The sequence below is a fragment of the Eurypyga helias genome, unplaced genomic scaffold (assembly GCF_000690775.1).
Source record: "Eurypyga helias isolate BGI_N326 unplaced genomic scaffold, ASM69077v1 scaffold14872, whole genome shotgun sequence".
NCBI classification, from domain to species: Eukaryota; Metazoa; Chordata; class Aves; order Eurypygiformes; family Eurypygidae; genus Eurypyga; species Eurypyga helias.
The window spans coordinates 1,921-25,187 of NW_010236728.1; the positions used below are offsets into that span (position 1 = coordinate 1,921).

General features: G+C 42.0%; 1 protein-coding gene across 1 annotated transcript; it reads left to right on the top strand.

Annotated features, from left to right (window-relative positions):
- Positions 1–277: 277 nt before the first annotated feature.
- Positions 278–23,051, top strand: SH3RF1 (SH3 domain containing ring finger 1; the record flags this gene model as incomplete). Its single annotated transcript, XM_010147202.1, has 8 exons — positions 278–308; positions 3,796–4,098; positions 5,046–5,156; positions 12,557–12,711; positions 15,514–15,684; positions 15,840–16,099; positions 19,912–20,240; positions 22,720–23,051. Coding segments are annotated over 8 exons (1,692 nt in total), but the record flags the coding sequence as incomplete, so codon positions are not given.
- Between the last annotated feature and the right edge of the window lie 216 nt (positions 23,052–23,267).

Sequence of the window (23,267 nt, forward strand, 5' to 3'; positions counted from 1 at the left end):
TGGGGCATCCACAGCTTCTCGGGGCAACCTGTCCCCGTGCCTCCCCACCCTCTGCGGGAAGAACTTCTTCCTGATATCCAATCTAACCCTCCCCACTTTCCATTTAACCCCGTTACCCCTTGTCCTGTCACTACAGGCCCTTGTAAAAAGTCCCCCCCAGCTTCCTTGTAGCCCCTTCAGGCACTGGAAGGTGCTAGAAGGTCTCCCCGGAGCCTTCCCTTCTCCAGGCTGAACACCCCAACTCTCCCAGCCTGTCCCCATGGCAGAGGGGCTCCAGCCCTCGGAGCATCTCTGTGGCCTATGTGAAAGTGTCATCTAGAAATTGGAACCTGACCAATAATAGTGTGGGTAATGTGGAAAAATAACTCCTTGACATATAGTGATGTACTAAAAGCGCATAAATAAAAACTTTGGATGAATATGAATAGAAAGATCACTTAAGGGAGAAGATGGTGTTTTCACTTCATAAAGTGATGATCCTTGAATTCTGACTGTCTCTGTGGGAGTGAAGAACACCTGAATTCATCTGTAAATTAAGTACAGTAAAGCACAACAGTAAGAGACCTTGTAGTAGGTCTTGCGTGATAGTCTACTTGATAAGTTCTCCAGATGGCTGCAGGCAGGAGGAAACCTATCTGCTTGCCTTGACCCCCCCCACAGCACTGAGACACAGCTCAGCCGGCCACCTCTGCCTTGACCCCATTCGGAAAGTTGTTCTGCCTCCCAGGGTTTCCTGGGAAGGGGGATTGTATTTCAGGCTAGCTGTTAGAGCAAGATTTTGTTGAAGAAAAAAAAAAACACAAATAAATATGCACATGAAAGAAGCTTTGGGTCAAGTAAGTCTGTTCAGGAAAACAACTGAGGTACAAAATGTGGGAATAGATACAGGGGTATTTGCTGCAGGAAGGAATGCTGCATTGACAGACGTCATAGCCTAAGTGGGATGCATTCCCACGGTGGCCTTGAATGGTGGCTAGCCATTTCATTGGAGAATCCATGCCAGGTCTTCATTTTTCTTTTCGAGGAAGAAGTAAATTGCACTCTGCAAAATATTCTGCAACAGTTGCTGTCTTCAGGTTGGTTCTAAGAAAAGGCCAGTAATCGGGTCACTTCCATGCTGCTGTCCTCTGCTTGCTTCTCTTCCTAAGAAAGCTCGGTACGTTGCTTATATTAGAATCAGTCTTAAATCAATCCCATGGGCAAGCCTTAACTTTTCTCTAAGAGGTTGCTCACTGTATAGAACTAATGAGATTCTGCAGGCATTAATAGCTTCAGGAGGTAAACATAATTCAGTGTGCCAGGCACCCCTAGGTGCTTTTAGCAAGGGTGGCTTTTGGTATCGGTTTAGCTTTTCACTCCTGGGTGACCCCTTAACTTTGCCAATGAGGTCGTTCTTGTTTTAGAAATGGGTACTGCTTTTTTGTCTCTCATCCGCGTAATCTGTGAACAGGCTCTTTGCTGAAGAAGAGAGCAGATGAGGTAAGAGCATGAGTGCCTGCAGTCCTTGCGTAAGACAGTATGAAGATGTTGTTCGTGCACGAACAACATGAAGAATTTCAATCTGAGGTGGGAAAAAAAAAAAGTGCAAAAGGCATAAAATGATTAGTCTGTGAAAAGCCTGCCTGTTCATATGCGATGAAGGATAAGACCCTGAGAGGATGAGTAGCAGAGTAGGCTTTGTTTTGGTCTTATTTTCTACTTGCTTCATACTCTGGGCTCCTATCAATGTTTGTCGTAAAATAACATTGTTTTCAGTAGTCTGTGAAAAGGATGTGTGCTCTAAATTTAAAATTTGGTTTTACAAAAAAAATCTAAATAATGGACTTGCAAGTTAATTGGAGAAAGCTGAATGGTTTTGTCTTCTGTGTCACACAAGTGGTACAAAATTATTTTGTCCATATGATCCACTTCCAGTATTAGCAGGAAGGAAAATCTCATGTCCACCTTTTTCTTAGGAATGTTTACTACTGTGACATTGTCTTCTCCTGTCCTTCCTTTTCTCTTCAGCTGCCTTCTGAAAGACCAACAATAAGAACATTTAGGAAAAAATTCTACATTTTCATCTTTGTATCCTTTTTCAAATCCCCCTTATGCCTCTTTTCCATTGCAATATGTTCTACATGGTTCTTCCTCTTCAAGCATTTCATAATTTCACTTTTCCTGCTGTTACATCCTAGTAGGTTTTTATGTCAACTCCTCATTGTGCCAGTAGTTCTAGCTTTGAACTTTGTCTGTTTCTTCTGTGTATGCCTGGAATTTCCTCCCAGATCTCATCTTTCAAATACCGCTTGAAAACCTTCTCTATATTGAAAAATATATATACTTTATTCTTTGTATCACACTGTGTATCATCTACTTGTCCCGAGAGACAGGAAAGTGTTCAAGGGATAAGCTGTTGTCAGTTGTGGGAACTGCATGTGAATCAGTGTTGCTGCTATCATGATTATTCATATGTTATTTGTCTAGTAAAGTTTTGATGGGGTAAATTACTGCTTTAAATTTCTCAATGAGCACAGTAGGCGTTTTAAGACTTGTTGAAAAATGGGTAAAATAAATAGAAGAAATAATAGGCTGAAGAATAGAAATCATACTTCCACAGTAACCAATTTAATTATTTCATCCTAATGTTCTTCGGAAAAGGTTTTTCCCTTCTTCATAATTTGCTACACTTACCCAAATAAACAGTATTCATGTTTAGTGGTATATATTAACAACAGTTAACCTGTTCAGAAAACTGGTGCTGGTGTTAACTTCAGCTCATGAATAAATGAGAGTCCTGACATTATTATTTCCAACAGCTCTAAAATGTTAATAAGGTTCTCTGGAAATAAAGGGTTTGTGAAAAATATCAGGGTTTTTGGTTGGTCGGTTGGTTTTTCTTCCCCCCATTGTCTTACATAGCTTACACTTCATTCTGATAAGAAAATGTGTGGGATTACAGATTTCTTCATTGAAGAATTTGTTTGCATTTAATACAATATTGTTGTAACAAATTAACAAATAGAAAATGTCATTGTGACCAAAAATTCATTAGATAAGCTTAAAAAAAAGAAAACTCCATTTGAGGGCCCCTGGGCAGAGAGATGCTGCCTCTGCATGAGGAAATTCAGAAGCTGACAATTGCCACGTTACCACAGAATTGCCAATACGTGTTTCTCTCCTCCTTACGCTGTCTTACGCTTGTGTAGCTACTTACTGTTAGGCAGTACATTGGTATAGCTGGATCTTTAGTCTGGCCTACTGTGTTCTTAAGTCAGCGTTTAGAAAAACTGGTTTTTACTGCTGGTGGTGTTAAAGACATGCATCAATACCAAGGGTTAGCAGGAGGAATGTCTTTAGGATGCAGAGGGGTGGGCTTATGTCATACTTACAAACAAAGCAAAAAAGGCTTAAAATAAAATGAACGTTCAAGAAGCTTTAGAATACAGATTTTTGTATCATTAGGTCAAAGGGGGACCACTGTGATTTAGTGTGACTTCTAGATAACACAAGCAGCAGATATTGGTGAATTAATCCATATCTGGACCAGAGCATCGTGTCCGTTCTTGACTGATATCTTACCTCCGATGGGTAGCCCACACCAGCCCTACAGTAAGCGTGTTGAGTTTGTAGTGAAAGACTTGTTGCTCCGTAATGGCTAATGTGTAGAGAAGGTCAGTATGTCCCCGTTTTAAGTTGCGTGGTTTAAATTCTGTTACAGTGTGAATAAAAGGAAAATAATGTTTCGGGGGGTTTTGTTATATTCAGGTGATTTTTATCAATAAAAAAATATTAATGCGTGACAATCTTTTGTAGTTTAACACGGCAGCCAAACAGCTGATAGAATTGGATAAGCCCTCAGGTTCTGCTGTTGACTCCGGAGAAGGTACCTCTGGAGCAGCCCACAACAATTCAACCCAAAAGCACACAGATACTAAGAAAAACACCAAAAAACGGCACTCTTTTACCTCCCTCACAATGTCCAACAAGTCTTCACAGTCTTCTCAGAATCGGCACTCCATGGAAATCAGTCCTCCTGTCCTCATCAGCTCCAGCAACCCAACCGCAGCAGCCCGCATAAGTGAGCTGACGGGGCTCTCCTGCAGTGCCCCTTCTCAGGTAATTTAGATCACATCAAATATAAATCAGGAGTGGGTTGGGTTTTTGGGCCTTCTTTAATAACTCTAAAGGCTTCTGAATTTGTTGGATTACTTGCTTCAAATCATTAACTATATGTCATTAAGGCGAACGTGCTCTTTCTCAAAGTATATCATCCTCCAAGTTGAGAGCATTTAAGGAGAGCATTTTACAATACTCCTTACACAGTGATTGCACATATTTTTGGTCCCATAAGCTAATTTTTTTCCACAGTTGTCAGTTTCTTACATGCTAGAAAGATTTTCATTATACTATGGAAACTAGAAACTGGAGTGATTAATTTCTTGGTTGTTTTTTTTTTTCTAAATTGACTATAATACTGGATTTTAATAAAGCCCTTGGAAGTAAACGGTAAATTCAACTTTAAATTACATGAATTCCAGAAATGTACAGGAAAATTGTGATAAGTAGAAATATTTAACTGACTTTATTTGTTAATCTCCTGTTTCTTCAAAGCTTTTCGTTACAAGCTGCAGTAGCTCATCAACAATTGTCTCTTTCACACAGAGGTTACAGTTTAGGAGAGGAGGTGATAAGGAAGACTCAGAAGTGTTGGTATCGTTTTACATGAGCTAGTAAATACGCTTGATTTGCAGGTCTTTGGGTTCTGACAGTCTGTTATGGGAAAAAAGAAAACTGACTGACATGGGTAAAAGTGTTTCACATTGCTGGTTCAAAACGTATCTTTAAAGTTTTTGAAATGTCGAGGGGAAAAAGGAGTGAGCAGTGTGATCCAATTCTGTTTGTTTAAGTATCTAACAAAAAAGCAGTTCCAGTGTAAAGTTACAGATAGTAGAGTACTGCTGATTTTGCCCGTGAAACTTAGAGCTGTGTCAAAACCAGCTCTTACTGGGCTACTCAGAACTGACCTTGCTGTTTGTTTTGGTGGTGTTTTCTTTCTTTGGCAGGTTCATATTGGTACCACGGGGCTAATTGTGACTCCACCCCCTAGCAGCCCAGTCACAACAGGGCCTTCATTTACCTTCCCCTCAGAAGTTACCTACCAAGCTGCTCTTGGTGTAAGTACTGCTTAAGAAACCTCAGCCTTCCCATTTATCTTTGGTCTGTACAGTCTTTTTTGGTTTTAATCTTGAATTCTGACACAACAATTTGAAATGATGGTTTTATGATGATTGTCTGATAGACAATGGTATAAATTGAAATACAGCAAAAGCATTATTGACGCCATAATGCTTGCATCCTGTCATGCATATCCTTTATCCCGCTTTCCTCTGTCATTTTGCTGTAGCAAACCCAAGGAGCACACTTCCTTCCACAACGGCATTTCTTTTCAGTATGAGCAGGAAAGAGACTCTGCTGGGGGGAGAGGTTAGGGGAAACCAGCAAGATCTTAAAAAAAAATATCAGCTTGAGACCACACCTGCCAGATATTTCTGTCTTACTCAGGTCTATATTTTCATGATTCTCTGAAATAAGTTTCAAAACTCTGCTTTCTCCTAATTAAAGAAGATGATTTTCGTTGTGTGTATGGCTGTTGCAGATGAAGAACATCTCTAGCATGTCTACGTTACATTCTTCTAGATCAATATAATAAAACTGTTGCAAACTGCCCCTTTCAAAAAAGTAATACATTGCAATGCTGTTTCCTTTGGTCAAAGAAAATGACATTGTCTTCAAAATGTGCAGGGTTTCATTCCAAAGCCAACTGAAATTTTTTATTTTGCTATGCTTGTGGAATGTTCTGTATCATGTTGTACTTATCAGAACCTGACCTTAACTGCAGTCAAGATTGTGGATACCAGTTTTCAGCAATTTTCAAAGGAACTTAATGAGCCTTCACGTTGATCACAGGAATTCTTGAAATATAATTCTTGTTTCCGATCCAGAAATTACCTTTGGGGGGCGGAGTTGAATAACAAATCTCTGCTTAGCTTATAAAAAATAAACAAACCCCAAAAAACCAACCCCCCTTCCCCCCAAAAAACAACCCCACACCAACCAAACATCAGTAAAAACCCCCAAAACCTCAAGCAACCCAAAGAAAAAAAAACGAATGCTTGATCTTGTGTAGGTGTCTAGTTAGCCTTGCAGTCTTTAAAGCAAGTAAAACAAGCTGAGTAGCCTTGCTGCTTCATAGGTCTGGGTTTGTTTCCAACTTTGGCACTTGCATCATTTTGGGCATTTGTCTGCAAAATCAAAGGCAGAATTATGTCTTCTTTTATCAACTTTTTATTGCTTAAATGAATGCTTAGGTGTGGCGTGGTTGCAGCTTTCTTTGGGACTCTGGGTTATGTTTTTCACTCCTTAAAATTATGATGCTGTTACTTTCTGAATTATCGCCAGCACTTCCTTCGGACATGGAAAGTGCGTTACGGAATTGGGTGCCCTACTGCACTGTCTTTTGCAGTGATGGAAATAGTGATAGTAAGATCCTTTTATCCTATTGGTCTGGTGTTTTATCTTGAGAACTTGCATCCATTTGTTTGGCTTGAGTGTAGCACTAAGTTTATGTTCAACTAAATATCCACTGTGATCCCACAGATGTTCATCATTGTTAGTGATGTGGTAATTGTAGTGATGTAAATGGAGTAATTATCCAGGTAAATGTATTTCACACTGTTGGTTCTTCAGACAGATGACTTTATTATTAACAATTACACAGGCAGTGTGCTTCTGCCCTGTCTTACTGAGTAATGCAGGCTGTGCTCTAGCAATTCCCTGTCTTCTTATTATTAACAACTCCTTCAACTTGTGGATCATCTGTGCAGTGTTAAATATATGCTAATCTGGAACCAATTAATAATCTGCTTATATTTAGATTTGTATTTTAATGTTACAGAGGGGTTGAGGTTGGAGGGGACCGCTGGAGGTCATCTAACTCCCCTACTCAAGCAGGGCCACCAGTTGCCAAGCACGGTGTCCGCACAGCTTTTGAGTATCTCCAAGGATGGAGACTCCACAACCTCTCTAGGCAACCTGTACCAGTGCTCAGTCACCCTCACAGTGAAAAACTCTTTCCTGATATTCAGACTGAACCTCCTGTGGTTCAGTTTGTGTTTCGGTGGGCACCACGCAAAAGGGCATGGTTCCATCATCTTTGTACTTCCCCTTCTGGGACTTACATACATTGATGAGATCCCCCTGAGCCTTCTCCAGGCTGAACAGTCCCAGCTCTCTCAGCCTTTCCTCACAGGAGATGTGTTTCTGTCCCTTATTTATCTTAATGGCCGTTGGCTGGATGTTCCAGTATGTCCACGTCTCTCTGGGAATGGGAAGCCCAGAACTGGACACAGCACTCCAGGTTTGGCCTCATCAGTGCTGAGGAGAGGGGACTGACCCGCTGGCAGGACTTCTAATGAAGCCCAGGATCCATTACCCTCCTTTGCTACAAAGCCACGTTGTCGGTCACCTTCAACTTGATGTCCACCGGGAAGGACTCCCATATGAGGTGTACATCTAGTGCTAGAAACAATTAGATGCTTATATACTAATCCGTTTCACCTTTTGTACTTCTTTCACCCTGTCTTTCAGAACATACCTGTGAGAACTGAGCAAACAAAATCACTCTGGGCAGCATTTGTGCTGCTAGGCAGAACACAAGTCTGGCTGACATATATGCTGCAAACACTGAGTAATTGACTTGATTCGTGGTCAAGATGTGTTTCGGAGGTGATGGGATAGGCAGGATTCAGAGCGGAATTTCTAAAGTTCTGCCAGAAGTGGCCTTTTTTTCCCTTCCTCCTCTCAGTAACAAACACTTTTGTTTGTATTAAGAATCAGTAGTTCTTTCCTTGATGCCAGCAAGGAAAAACGCTTTATATTGGTGCTGGTGCAAAGTCATTACACCACCTTGGGTGCTTTAGTTGCATAACCTTGTTCAAAAGCAATCTCACCATGGGTACCCACAGGAATTAAATTACAGTGCTAAATGTAGTATGGAGTGAAACTGCTGCCACAAGATCGTCCTGTGTCCTGGAGTGCTACTTTCTCTTTGTAATAACTGTGTTCCTGGTTATGTTTCCCATTAGGCATGTAATTCCCACTGAGGATTTGAATTATTCTCTGCCACCCTCTTTAAAAGTCAATACCCTTCTGTACATAATGTTCATTTTCCTCTTGATTTGTTTTTAGCGTGACTAAAATGCAGGCTCGTAGCTTAGGCTACAGCCAGGTTGCTCCTGTGTTCTTCTACGATAGGTAACGTTAGATGATGATGCAGTTGATGGTCACAGACTGTGAGGGGTGTCTTTTACGTCTGCTTTTCCTCTTGCTTTGTAAGCTCTTTGTTTTCATTTTAGAAATGTGCAAAATGGTTCTGACAGATCAAGAGAGAAGGCGGCGTTCTTGTCTCTCTAGATGTTGCCCTTCTAGAAATACCCTCCCTGACATTCTGGGCATTCACATTAAGCTATGGAACAATTGTAATTTTACCATTTAACACATCAGAAGTGGCTGGGTTGCCGTTGTCTTTTTTGCTTTCGTAAGTATAAACTCCTGCGTGTCTCTGAGCTGCTCCCTGTAGCTCTTTCTTCACTTCTCAGTGCTAAGCAAGTGACAAGGGAGTTGGATTGGAACAGGGAGAGTTTCTTTTTTACCATGAGGGTGGTTTAACTGGATCTTTCTGTCCATCGTTCTGGTGTTATGATACTATTTAAAGTAATTGATTGTTCTTTCAGAGCAAGCCCTTTCTAGAACTTGTATTACTTCATGCCAAACTCAGGTTAAGGGAGAAGAAATCGGAGAGGGTGGGCATGATTCCCCATCAACAAAGGAAAGGATGTATTCCTTTACAGTAATCCTGAATTTATGCATCTTTGCTACATTTTTCTGGCCTGAATCTAGAAGCAGAGAAAAGCTAGTGTCTTCTCTCATCGTCTGTAAGAAAGATGGCTTTTGTATGGTTAAGAGGAGATATTTTGAGCTGTCTTGTTGGGTAGCAAATTTTTCTGAGACAGTTGAGATTAATTCCTAGCCCGAAGGAGCCTGTGAGTCTCTCCTCTGTGTATGTGTTCAGGATTACAGTTTATGTTGCTATTTTGGGAAATATTAGGGTGGTTCAGGAAGTGTCAATAACATTCATTTTATTTTGCCCATAATAATCTTTTGTAGATGCTGTTTGGTACCAAAGAGTGGGTGAAGTAAATAATTTACAAATTTACAGACAAAATGCACAAATAAGACTTACGAATGAGAGTGCTTTTGTCAAGTGACCATGTACCCTGTCTGTTGCATGGATCACTTCAGCAAATTTTAATTTGCATTCAAAAAACCTGTCATCATGTATTTAAAAGTTTTATTTTACAGCAGCGGTTCTTCGGTCTAATTCTTTAGCTGGCAGCATTAATTCTTGTTTTGTGTTTTGAGGTTTGATTCTTTGAAACTGAAGAAGCTGTGATCTGAGACAAACTTCTCACAGCTTAGACTTTTACTGATATTATCACTTACACTGGTCTCTGGGACTTCACAACTTTTCCTTTAATAGGGGCGTTAATTGGTCTGCTCTTCTTGGCTCCTGGCATTTTTTTAACCTTGAAGGTGCTTAGTGTAACTGAACTTCTTTATAAATGTAAATAGCAGGTGTCAAGTTCAGTAGTTGTTGGGTGAAAATGTGCACAGGCAATTATATAAGGCTCGTTTATTTGGGGGGGAAATTACTGGATGTAATTTATGAGCTCGTCCTCTAATGGTGGAGATCCAGTTGCTGCAGATTTTGGTGAAAAAAAACTTAGAGGAAGTATGTGATTTGAACCATGATATGGGAAAAAAAGAGAGGGAATGTACTACAGCAAAGTTAGAGTTAGATTCAAAAGCAGCAGAAGAAAAACAGACTTTAGCAACAATAGATAACTTCTCTTCCTTTCATTCTGCCTTTACGGTCTCTTGAGAAGTTTAAAGTATTTTGGAATGCAGCTTAGTAATATGTGTGAGTTTCTAGAGCATAAGTATAGGTACTATTTGAAGTTTTTGTGTGAATTAAGTATGAAATTATGTAATATTTCATCTTCTAATGAAAAAAAAAATCACTTGCTGTTTTATATGCCTGAAAGTACACTTGTCTGAGAAGTTGCTGCTGAAACTTGTAGTGTTTCCCCCCGCCGAACTACCTAAAATAAAAATGCTCTTAATTATTTTGATGAGCAAATTTCATTCAGTCAGTTAGGGTTTCCATATATTCTTTCACAGAACGTTGAATCTGGGAGCCATCAAGACTAGCTTGTGATCTAGATGTGGGTCTGTTTCTCAATAGCTAGAAAAATGGTTACGCCAGAAGACTTCTTGAAAACTTGGCTAGAGCATTTGGATCTATTTTATCAAGTTGTAGCAGTGCACACTGAGGAACTTCGGTCCTCTAAAGCCTATCAGGTAGTTTATTTAGTTTTCTAAGTACTTGGCAAATCTTTAGGTGTTTGACTGGGCTGTGGCTCACTGCAAGTTTCATTACTGTAGTAATAGACTTGAGGAGGGGAGCAGAACAAGAATAAAATAGAGCTGGGGAGGTGCCTTTATTGCAGCTAAAAATTCAATGTATATTGTGTCTTCAATAAAACGCCCAGAATTTATATCTTTAGAGGTGCAGGACATGTGGAATCGTGACAACCCTGATATTGTGCATGAATAAGTTTAATTTTAAAGATTTTCACCTAATCATCTCCTAATGTGAGTTTACAGGTTCTACAGTGTATATAAGGAATCTAGATGACTAAAAAAAAAGATTTGAATTTATATTCTATAGAGAGTTTGCCTAAAAGTTAGATGCTCAAGTTCAGCTTGGATTCAGCCCAGACATGAGTTGAAGCTGACTGGGAGGAGGAAGTAACTCCTGCTGTAAAGCAACTGGAAGAGAAATGTTGGTATTTCAGTATGAATTATCAAGATACTTTTACAATTGTTGGATGGATGGGGATTCAGAATGTGAAGCAAATGCAATTGCCATTCGTGTAAATAACTCGGCTACCAGTATCAAAGCTCCCAGTGATGTTTCTCTAGCAGGTCATGTCTGCTTTGGGTTAGATGCAGGAGGCCTGTTTGGTCTTATGAAATCGTTAATGTGCCATCAGAAAAGAAACTTTAAATAACAGAAAGATATTTCACAATCTGCCGTGCAGTTTATATCATAACTAAGCCTAAGAATTTTGACTGAAAAACTATGAAGAGTTAACCGGTTTTCTCTAGATTTGAAAGCTTTTAATCATGCAGTTCTTTGCTGTGTGTTGGCAGTGTAAGACCAGTTCAGAGAGCTGTCTTTTTATTAACACCTTAACCAAATGCAGCAAGGTAGTAGTCACAGGGTAGAACTAAAACTTTTTTTTCCCTATAGGTTTTTTTTTAAGGAGGGGGGGGGAGGGAATCCCAAAAGCCACAATCCCAAACAAACTTCAGAAGTAGGCTGTTTGAGGGGAATTAAATATTTTTCAAACGGATAATGTGATGCAGTGCATTTATCTGCTGATGTGCTAGGGGAGCCAGGTGGTACTTCAGGACATGTTCTTAATTTATATTTTTGTTACGTGGTTTTTAAACCTGAAGTGACGTGGTTTAGAGCTTTGCTTCAGTATTAAAGGATTGCATTAAGTTGAAGATCATGTTTGAAATTAATTCAGTTTTACATTTTCAAACGTTGGAGGTTTTGTATTACTCTTTTTGTGTGTTGTAACACAAACAATTATTTTTGGCATGGGGGAAGGCAAAATTCTCCTATTGTGAGAGACTTTTCCCAGGAGTATCAGTACACAAGGTCCTAAAGAATTGTCTGAGGCTGTGGAGAGCAGAGGGTAACAATTGCTCCCTTGATTCTCAAAAGGCGTAGAAGCCTGTGGGCAGGACCCCGTTGGGATCCGCCTGTAAAGGAACTGTACCTTTGTACTGGGTGTTTGTTAAAGATTTCCAATCCTGATAATACTGAATTTCAAAAGCTAATTCTTCAAACGAGAAGAATAGGAGAAAGTGGTAACAATAGCTCAGTGACTCTGGTCTCCTGCTGTGCTCACTTTTGTAACCCCTAAATCCAAAGAAAATTTCCCCCAGAAGGGGTGGGGTTGGGTGCACTGCTGCTGAATTGTGTATTATGCTTCAGCTTCAGGTGACAAAACCCGTCATGTTCTGAAGTACAGTCAGCAGTAGGATGCAAAATCTACCTCCTGGAAGGCTTCTGAATTTTTGTCGAGTCCTATCCTAAAGTAGTTAGCATTAGAAACAATGCTTTCTGGTTTTCCTGTGCTAAGAAATTGCTAGGCGTTCGCTTAATTAGCTGCCAAGACTTCCAGGTTTTTGACTGGAAAAAGAGGAACACAGACAAACCTGACTCTGTGATAACATTAGTACCCCCAGGTAAAGGAATACTGACCTTGGCAAGTTTTTTCCCATTTCCTTAGGTTTGGGGTTTTTTTCCCAGCTGATTCAACCCATCAAAAACAGTGTTATCATCTGTTACTCTCTTGTTTTGTTTCCATAAAATCAGAATATGAATCCCCCACTTCCACCACCTCCTCTCTTGTCTGCTGCCATCATCGCGTCTGCCTCTTCTGGACCTCAGCCGGCAGGTGTAATACAAAGGCCTGCATCAGGATCAGCTGACCAAATGGCACATCTGCGACCCCAGGCTCGTCCAAGTGTGTAAGTAAAATCGAAACTTCTCGCTGGCCGTAAAAAATGGAACGAGGTCAGTAACTTCCCACAGGCAGCTGGCGTGACGGAAGTGTATGTGCTGCTAGAATTCTCAGAAATTCGGGCGTACAACTCGGAACAAAAGCAGCAAAACATACATGGAGGTGATGTCCCCACAGAGCCCTCAGACTGAGGGTTGTTTCTGTCGTAGGTAAATGTAATCAGCTGCTGCTGTGTATAGAAAGGACTGACTTCAAAAATACAAACTATTTCTCCTGCAGAAGATGAACGCGTCCTTGAGTTTGTGATGAAGACTGTGTAACTCGCAAGTAGCAAATTCTGGAGTGAATTTATTCAGTGTTTTCTGTTCTGTGTGGCCTGCAAAGGCTGTTCTCATACAAACTAACTTCTGCCGAAAACCAGAAAGCACTGTATTTCATTTAGACTGCTGTACTGGCATGTCATTGTCAGACTGCTTGTGTAAGTTGCGATTGAAATTTGACTGAAGATTCTGCAATTGGGTTAATTAGCGGGTGGCAATTTGGAATGAAGGCAGAAAGCTGCTGATTAGCATTATGTCTTCACACTTGTAATATAGGCAAATGTGTGTCATCCTTCTGAGTGAAAATATTTTGTATGGTAACGGGCTGCTGACAACATCTTTCTTCTTGGAAGCTTCTTTGTGTGCAGCTTGGAGAATGAGAATAGTAAAGAAAATGTAAAATTCAGGAGTGGCTGAACCACCTAATAGGACATATCTGAATAATGCAAGGACTACTTTTGTTCTGCGTCTTCATTTTTATCTTCCCACCAGGTTTCCTCCCACTCCAAGAGCGCCCTTCTTGCATAGCAGGTGCATCTGGATTGGGGCTTCTTCTTTGGTGTCAAGCATTTTAACACTCCTTATGGATTATGATGCTTAATCAAGTTCCCGTCTCATTTATTCCCATCCTCCATCTTCAAAGGGTTGCTCTATATGAGGACACTAATGAAATTTGCAATTATTTAACTAGAAGGGAAGTTAATGAACACCGATTAAAGCACATCAGTTGCTTTCCCATAGAGCTTCAGTCTGCTTTGTAGATCACCCCTGCATGCCCTCAACATCAGAAGGATATAGACTGGTGGGAGCGAGTCCAGAGGAGGCCACGGAGATGCTCCGAGGGCGGGAGCCCCTCTGCCATGGGGACAGGCTGGGAGAGTTGGGGGGTTCAGCCTGGAGAAGGGAAGGCTCCGGGGAGACCTTATAGCACCTTCCAGTGCCTGAAGGGGCTACAAGGAAGCTGGGGGGGGACTTTTTACAAGGGCCTGTAGTGACAGGACAAGGGGTAACGGGGTTAAATTGAAAGTGGGGAGGGTTAGATTGGATATCAGGAAGAAGTTCTTCCCAGAGAGGGATGTGAGGCACTGGGACAGGTTGCCCAGAGAAGCTGTGGATGCCCCATCCCTGGAAGTGTCCAAGGCCAGGCTGGATGAGGCTTGGAGCAACCTGGTCTAGTGGAAGGTGTCCCTGCCCATGGCAGGGAGGTTGGAACTGGATGGGCTTTAAGGTCCCTTCCAACCCAAACCATTCTGGGATTCTGTGATCATGTACCAGTGAAGCCTTTTGTTACCAATGTGTCTGCCTTGAAAGCATATTTTGGACTTGCCTTACCAGGCACCTATATTGCCTTTAAAGCATTTTTGCAGATAATGCAGTTTCCTGGGTGGACAGCAAGGAACACAAATATAATGCAAAAAGGAAAGTGGGAAAGATGAGCATTGCAAGTAGTGGTGGAACTTTTTTCAAAAAAGGGGGTATTCTACCTGTCTACTCCAATTGGCTACCTCTGCTGGAAAGTATGTTCTTTTTGAGAAAATATGGTTTATTAGAAAGCTGTTTCCAGTAGATCTGGGTGCATAATTAGATGAATACTTTCATATAAATGGTTTAAACAGTTTTCTTATGTTCATACTCTGGCAGAAAATAGAACGCTGTGGTAGTTAAAACAACAGCGTTTTTTAGTGTGATAATAGAGAAATTGTGCAGTCTTATTTGAAGTCTTCCCTAGGAACATTTCAGCATGCAACTGCAGGAGCTTCGATTTAATTTTTTACTTTTTTCCCTAAGAATGTCTTAAAAAAGAAAAAATGCAAAATGTTTCTGAACTCTCACTGTGATTTCAGCTGCACCGTATTAAGCATTAGTGTTGCTTAGAAGAAAAAAAAATGGAAATAACGTGGACAAATGAATAACAGCTACCTACCTTACCCATCGACTTCAAGCTCTAGTATCATATCCTTTTATTTTTGGCACTGCAGTTGGACAGGGAGATTCCAATTTTGCAATTTTAAAAGTAGCTGTGATGCAGCCCTTTCACTCCCAACAGAACTTCTCTGTCCTCCCCACCACTCATAAAAAGATAAAATAAAAAAATAAAACCAAATAACATAAAAATAAAAATAAAAAAAAAACAAAAACAAAGTGTGAGATAGAGAAGCAGGTGTAGGGAGAGGGACGTGGGATATGCTGGACTCTGTAGCTGATAAACAGCTATTTAATTAAATTCACTAACTTAACAAAGGAAATGGACAGTGTCCTTCGGAGTACTGTACATTACATTAAAGTGCAGTTAGGAGGATGTTTTTCGGAGTCACTGTTTCCCTTAACATCACCCTAAGTTCTGCTTTAGTAGTGTAACAGCATGATGGATCGACCAACATGTAGCCCTCTCTGCCACGCCTTCTCATCCCTGACTGACCTCTCTGCCAGAAAATGCAAGTGATGTTTGCAATCGGTTTATCAATTGTGCCCACTTTCCTGTCTTTTAGGTATATTGCTATATACCCTTATACTCCTCGGAAGGAAGATGAGCTGGAACTGCGGAAGGGCGAAATGTTCTTGGTGTTCGAGCGCTGTCAGGATGGCTGGTTCAAGGGAACGTCCATGCATACGAGCAAGATTGGTGTTTTTCCTGGCAATTACGTGGCTCCAGTTACAAGGTATGTGTTACACAAGTGTCTGAGTAGGTGACTTGTTCCAAGCCCAGAATGGTTCTGTTCTTGTACTTAATGCTAAAACTGGATAATAGAAGAGATGGGGGTCTAGTAGATCATTTTTCAGTCGTGTTCTAGTGTTTTGCTTTTAATTTTGGCAGGGCAGCGACAAGTGCGTCACAAACCAAAGTTCCCACGTCTACCGCTGGCCAAACAGGACGAGTGGTAACGATGGTCAGCCCTTCTGCCGCTAGTGGAACATCTCAGAAGCTCCAGGGGAATGGTGTGGCAGTGAATTCCAGCACAGTACCCGCAGCCGTGGTTTCTGCGGCGCATATCCAAACTAGTCCACAAGCCAAGGCCCTTATGCACGTGACAGGACAGATGACAGTCAACCAGGCTCGCAATGCAGTTAGAACAGGTAAAAATAAATCAATAAATAAAATAAAGCTTTTAATGTGTGGTAACTGGTCTGTAGGGTCAGCAAGCGGCTGGAGTCAGAGTGTGTGTAAATATGTGTTGGGGTTTTTTAAGGCAATTTTATGTCATTTTTTAGAGTTGAGTGCTTTCTGAAATAACAAAAGATTCAACAATTCAGAGATTATTATTACTTTCCTCTAAGCAAGTGTGTATACATACGTACTCCTACTGTTGGGAATGCAAATACTTTAGGTGGAATTTTTCTTATTACAGCAGTATTTGGCATAGGGACATTGAGCTTCCCCACTCACATGCAATTCATATAGTAATAATAGTGATAAGTACATCTGAGTCATAGCTTATTTTTTGTGTTAACTGCGTAACAGCTACAGATTGCTCTAATGTAGGGTTCACTTTTAAATTCTCTCCTAACGTCTTTGAAGACCTTTAGCATTCATTCCTCCTTTTTCAGGGCTGTGGCTCAGGGTTGGTCCATAGGCATTTTGTTTGTTCTCTAAACCTGACTGCAGCTTCTTTCAGCTTTGACTCTGAAGCACTAAGGCTATACTGGCTTCAAGATCCATACCATCTGTGTCATGAAAGTCTGTATTTCTGGCAGGTATAGCTCTGCCTTCACTGTCTGGGGCAGGCCACATCACAGTGAAACATGCCTTCATGTTATTTAAACCCAGATCCAAAAACATTGATAGTGGTGGTTTAAGTGGTTTTGTTTACCAAATCCATGCACTTCTCTGTGGATTTGCCAGGCTAGGAAAATACCACACAACTGGAGGCTAATCTGTTCCAGTTGCTCCTAGGGCCTCAAAAGAAAAGCCCCAAAAAACCAAAACCCAAACAAAAAAAGAAGCCAAACCACAACAAAAAAACACAAACCATCACCAAAACAAAACAAAAAACCCCTCAAATTCCTTTTCACTGTCCCAGTGTTCCCTCTTTCAGCCTTGGACATGGGGCCTAAGGTCTCTTGGCTGTGGCCAAAGATTTTTTCAATCACAGGATTGTTGTTGGCAGGGCAGAAGAGGAAAAAAGAGATGCAAGCGGTATTATCCGTTATCCCCTTGAGAATGATTGCTTCTTGTGGTCTCAAGATCCACAAATTAGCCTACCCCTCTTCAGAGTCATGCATCCCCTAAAACATCCTGTGCATGTTCAGATGTCTTGGGCCTACAAGGAAGCTGGGGGGGACTTTTCCCAAGGGCCTGTAGGGACAGGACAAGGGGTAACAGGTTTAAATTGAAAGTGGGGAGGGTTAGATTGGACATCAGGAAGAAGTCCTTCCCGGAGAGGGTGGGGAGGCACTGGGACAGGTTGCCCCGAGAAGCTGTGGATGCCCCATCCCTGGAAGTGTCCAAGGCCAGGCTGGATGAGGCTTGGAGCAACCTGGTCTAGTGGAAGGTGTCCCTGCCCATGGCAGGGGGGTTGGAACTGGGTGGGCTTTAAGGTCCCTGCCAACCCAAACCATTCCGTGATTCTGTGATTGTATGATTCTGTGTCAGCAACAGGTTTGCTTTTGAAGGTTGGATGGGTACATACGTATTTAGGTATTTTAGTTCCTTAACTGACTGCATCTTCTTCCCGTATGATCTGAAGGTGGAACAGATGTGATAGTCCTCTGTAACAACTTCATTCTTTACCTTTAATAAAAGTAACCAGGTGCTGCTGGCAGCTGTTAAGAGAAACTAAGCAAAGCATCTGTACTTTCCTGCCTGTCAGGCATAGGAGGTTTCTGCTCTAAATCCTTCTTCTGAGCTGGCTACAAGCTCCCAGGCGACAGCACGAAGGAGAAAGCTCCTGTGGGCTCCAGAGGCCTCTCAGTCTGCGCCGCCGTCAAGATCAATAAGCTCTTACAGTCCCATTCAGCTGGAAAACATGACAAGATAACTTCCCCCCAACTTTTCAGGTCCAAAATGGAAAAATCAAAGGGGCTGCACTGTCTTCACAGGGAACCTAGCATTGGATTGTGGTGAAAGGTGTACCGTTCGGTCACCAATACCGACCTGTCCCTTGTAAGGGCCTGACAACTGAAGCAATAATGGCTGCTTTATGTGCAGATGTTAGAGAACCTTACAGTCAGCAGCTGACACGCGATCGCCCTGAGCTTTCCCTAGCATCTTCGCTGAGTGTTACTCTCTTGGGGAGGCTGCACAGATCAACGCTGCATTTTGCAGGGCTGGTCTTCCTTTTCAGTTCAGCTCGGGACTTACTTCGAGGATCCTTCTTCAGATCTCTTAGGGAGACATTGCTTGGCATCACCCTCGCTGAGGGGGTATGCATTCTTCGATTGAAAGGAACTGGGAAGAAAATAAGGTCACTTGAAGCATTTTGCTACAGATTCCATCAGGAATAAGAAAACAAAAGCAGAAAGGCATTCCATGCTTGTAGTCCATTGATGACATGTCGGTATAGACATGCAGCTACTTGTAGCTGACTTTGTCTCACAAACAGAAGGCAGTGTTAGCGACTGTTTTTTACAGAAAGTCTTGCTGCATGCTCCTTATCTTCCCTTTTGAAATGTTTATGGTACTCAGAAAGGGTCTGCTACGGAGGAGGACATTGCATGTCAAAAAATAGACATCCCATTTTGTGCTGCTTTCTTTTTAAGAAAAAAAAAAGTTGTTTCTTATCTTAGAGATTGTAATTGGGTATAATACTGTAGGATTGTTCTACCAAATTTGTGAAGTTTGTCAGTGTTATCTAATACACTGGTGATGCAATCTACCCAGATTACCAGGAGAATTTATAGAGAGCAGAATAAAGAGAGCAAGTGCTGGAAGCTTGATTCCAGGATATTGCTTCCCGCAAGCCCGAAACCCATAATTACTGTTTGAAAAATCAGGTAGAATTGGTACATTTGAGATGTGTATGCACCAATCTAGAGGAATGAGCCCTCCTTAGATAATAATGTTCAGCATATCTGGAGGAAAATGTCTATGAAAGGGGCTTTGCAGCACTGGGTTGTTGCACTGTGCCTCTTACTCAGGTGAGAGTATCTGCACCTCACACCACCCAGGGGTGCAGGGGTACCCCAGCTGTTGAAAGGATCCAAACCCATGTATCATGGACCATGTAACCACAGCGCTGCTTCTTGGAAAGGATGAATTCCTTCATGCAGAGCTCTGCGCGTTGCAGCGAGGCCGCAGCCCACGTTGGAACAGCCCCGCGCTGTTCTCCAGCTTCCAGTGTAGATGTTCCTCTTGTTTCTGAGGGGTGTGAGTAAATCTTCTATATTTAAACATCCCAAGAGACAATAGCTGACGTTTTTAGAGAAACCACTCACAGCAGTAATTGCCACTGTACTTAGTGTTTGACAGACCCACTAAATCTGTTGTGGATTTTGTGAATAGTTTAGGGAAAACAATCCCTAAATCCCTGAATTGTATTTTAGCAGCTTCTATAAGGAGGGTTTCTTCCCTGACAACTACACAGCGTATGAAAAGGAATAAACAAGTGAGTTCAAAGCAGGATTTAGCTGGATCTTATGAACTAAAACGTAATCTTCACTTTCCATCCCTGTGACGCATTGCACTTGGCAGCCTGTCATTTTCCACAGCAGCCGCAGTGCTGTTACTCTTCCCTCGCATACTGGGGCAGGTGGGGTGGCACGTGCTGCTCCCTCTTTCTGGTGAGCTCAGTTTGATGCTGTGTAAGATGACGTTACAGTAATAGACATCGGGAGGTTACGCAGGTACAAAGGAAGCGTCGTGACTGACTAGCTGTAACGCGGTGACTGCACCTCACCTTGTGTGTCTTGTGAAAAGATGAACTCTCTCACGTGTTGCTCTTTTGTTCTAGTTGCTGCACACAGTCAGGAAAGACCTACAGCGGCAGTCACACCCATACAAGCACAGAGTTCAACATGCCTTATTCCTGCAGCTATGATCGTTCCCCACCACTCTGTTGCTTCCCAGCAGCTCCAGCCCCAGCTTCCGAGTACTGCTGCTTACATCACAGCTGTCAACGTGAACCGATGTGCAGCAGCTTCTCTGAATTCTCCCAACATCGCTGCTTCGTCTTTGGAGGGAGAGATGAGTGGGAGATCTGGAGCCCCTGCATCTCCAGAGAGCGCTTTAGCTGCAGCTGGTGGAAATGCTGCTGTCAGTAAAGCAGACAAGGATGGCAAGGTAGGTAGGGAATAAAATCACTCCCTTGAATTCTCCCATTTTCCTCACGCAAACCTTTGAGATCCGTATTTTTTTCTTATATTCGCTGAATAGCAGCATTGTGAGTTTTTTAAGACTGAGTCTGGAATTTAAGCAGCCCTTTTGTGACTACAGCTATGGGCAAATTTATTCTTAGCCGTACAAGAATAATTTAGGATGGATAAAATACAGAGCAGACCTTGGAGCAGGGTTAAAATAGGGTTCATGCCTTAAGCAGAAAAACCAAAATGTGAATGGATAAAGAAAGTCCCAAAGAACTATTAGATTGACTGTTAGAATGTTAAGAATTTTGGTTTTCTTCACCTGCTGTCAGTTTCCGGAATACTTTAGAAACATGTATGATTAGCAGAAAACAAACAAACAACATACAAAACCCCACCCCAAACAAAAAAAAAAACCACCCACAAAACAGAAAAACCCCACAACCTCCCCCCCCCAAAAAAAACCCTAACCAACCAAAAAGAAAACCCACCCCAAAATACCCCGCGAACTTGCAGGAACATAGAAAGTTCAGTCTAATAAAATATTTAACCTAGTATTTAGTGAAAATCAGTGTTCTTGCAGGTTGCCTTCCTTATTAAGCAGACACATGGTGAGATTATGAAAGACATGCTACCAGCAATGTTTATTGGACAAAGGAAAAAAAAATCAACGCATAACTGTCTTTTCTAAATGTGTATCAGTAGAGTCTGTGGTGATTCTGCTTTCCTTGCTCCTGTTGGAAGTGTTTTCCTCTCTGTCTAAACTCACTCTCCCTGTCCAACAAGCCACGTGATTATGTTATGTTGTAGGCAGAAATATTCCTCCAGATTTCGAGCTGGTTTAACTGTGGTGTAGTCAGATTTTCTTTTTTTCTCCCTTTGACAACTTTAGATTGAAAACATGATGAAAACGTGTTTCTTTAGGTGAAAACATCTCCGATGTTCTAGACGTTACTACTTTTCGCCCACATGCACCCCTTAATGAAGTTTATGAAGGTTTTAATCATAGGCTGTACGCTAATCTCACCCACTTTTTAATAATTATTGTTGATTATTGTCGAATGGAGCTACCTAGAACTTTGGTTTAGTTTAGCCGGTCACTGAAATCCGTCTGAGGTGCCCTTAGGCAGGGTTTTTAGAAAACTTGGATATCGCTTACAATTTAAGGTTAAAGATGCTGGCATATTTGGACTCTTAATTTCTTTCCTTCTTAATTTCTTTCTTTCTTAATTTCTTTCTCTTTAATTTCTTAGTTTCTCTTTCCCGTTTCCTGGACAGCAGTTCTTTGCTGAAATAGCTTTAGGTTGTTGAAGACTTGGAAGAAGGACAAAGGATTTTCCTTCACAGTTCACCAATTCCACTGCTTCCCAAGCTATAATAAAAATCTCACATTGCTTATGCTCTTCTCTTTCTGTGGTTAAACAGCTTAGTTTTGTCTCCAGGACTTAACAATCTGGCACCTCTCATAAGCACTAAATTCAGCCAGTGAAAGGGTTAATAGGAAGATCACTGCCATGCCCCTTTAAAAAAAGACAAGAAACACAAAAGCTACTTCAGTAATTCTCCTCAGGGTACTGCGTAATAGTCTTCAGGGATTCCTGTCTGGACAAGCAAAAGGAGTGTTTACCATTCTCCCCTCTAGCAGAGCAGAGAAACAGGGTGCCTTCCCCTGTGGCACATTTCTGCTGAATCTCGAAGCTCTTCTCTTACTGAGGGAGGATAAATAAAAGACACTTAACCTGAAACAGAAGCCTCCAGGGCAGACTTTTCTCCCTGCTTGGTTTGAAATGACTCTTTTTGCCTTCCTAAGAACTTCCATGTTAATGAAATGTTTTACTACTTAGATTCCCATTGTGGGGATCTTAACTTCTCGCTCCTTTCCCTTGGAAACCTTTTGGGCCAGTGCCATTGGCTTTTGAAGTAAGCCTTAACTTAAGTGAAAGAACTTGGAGAGTCACAGTGCTCGGGGTTGGAAGGGACCTCTGGAGATCATCCAGCCCAACCCCCTGCCAGAGCAGGATCCCCTAGAGCAGATCACACAGGAACAAGTCCAGGGGCTTTGGGAAGTCTCCAGGGAAGGAGACTCCCCCACCCCCCCCGCCTCTCGGGCCAGCCTGTTCAGGGCTCTGTCACCCTCACAGGGAAGAAGGGTTTCCTCAGGATGACCTTCTGTTTCCCAGTTTATGGCCACTGCCCCTCAATCTGTCACTGGACACCGCTGAGAAGAGCCTTAGCTGATTTGTGGTCTAAATGACTTACTGTTTTTCTCTTTAGAATTTCAATAATCGTCTTTCTCTTTTAGAATTTTCATAATTATCTTTTGTAACTTGTCCAGTCCCAAATATCTCCTCATAATTTACTGAGTCCACTCTGATCACGATGTCCTCTCTCAGAAGGAAATGTTAAACTCCTCCCAGGAGACTTTCGTTCTGAAGTGAGGCACTGTTTTTGCTTTACAGAAAGAAAAAAAGGGTTTGCTGAAACTGCTGTCGGGAGCATCCACGAAACGCAAGCCCCGGTTGTCACCTCCAGCGTCACCAACGCTGGAAGCTGAGCAAGCAGCCGTCGAGTTCGCCCTGCAAGGGGCAGTCGGGCCGGAACTCCTGCCAGCGGGTGGTCACAGCAAAGCAGGATCCTGTCCCACGGACGGCGAGGTCCCTGGACTGGCACCCGAGGCGCTGCATCAGAAACCAAGTTCCCTGGATGCTATGCCGATAGCGCCGCCCCCTCGGCAGCCTTGCTCATCCCTGGCTCCGGTCCTGAATGAATCCCGACCTCTTGTCTGTGAAAGGTAAACGTATCCTGCACCGCTGGACTCGGGCAAACCATGGAAAAATCCACTCGCTGACACTTGCAGTGTATAGCAGCACTCCCTCAAAATGCTGAGGTTTTAGAGAAAAAGGAACCTTACTTTTTTAACAATGCTTTATGTGCTCATCAACCCACACAATTGTTTGTTTACTTTTTGTTGTTACTCTGAGGTTGTGTGTCGTGGTTTAACTCCGGC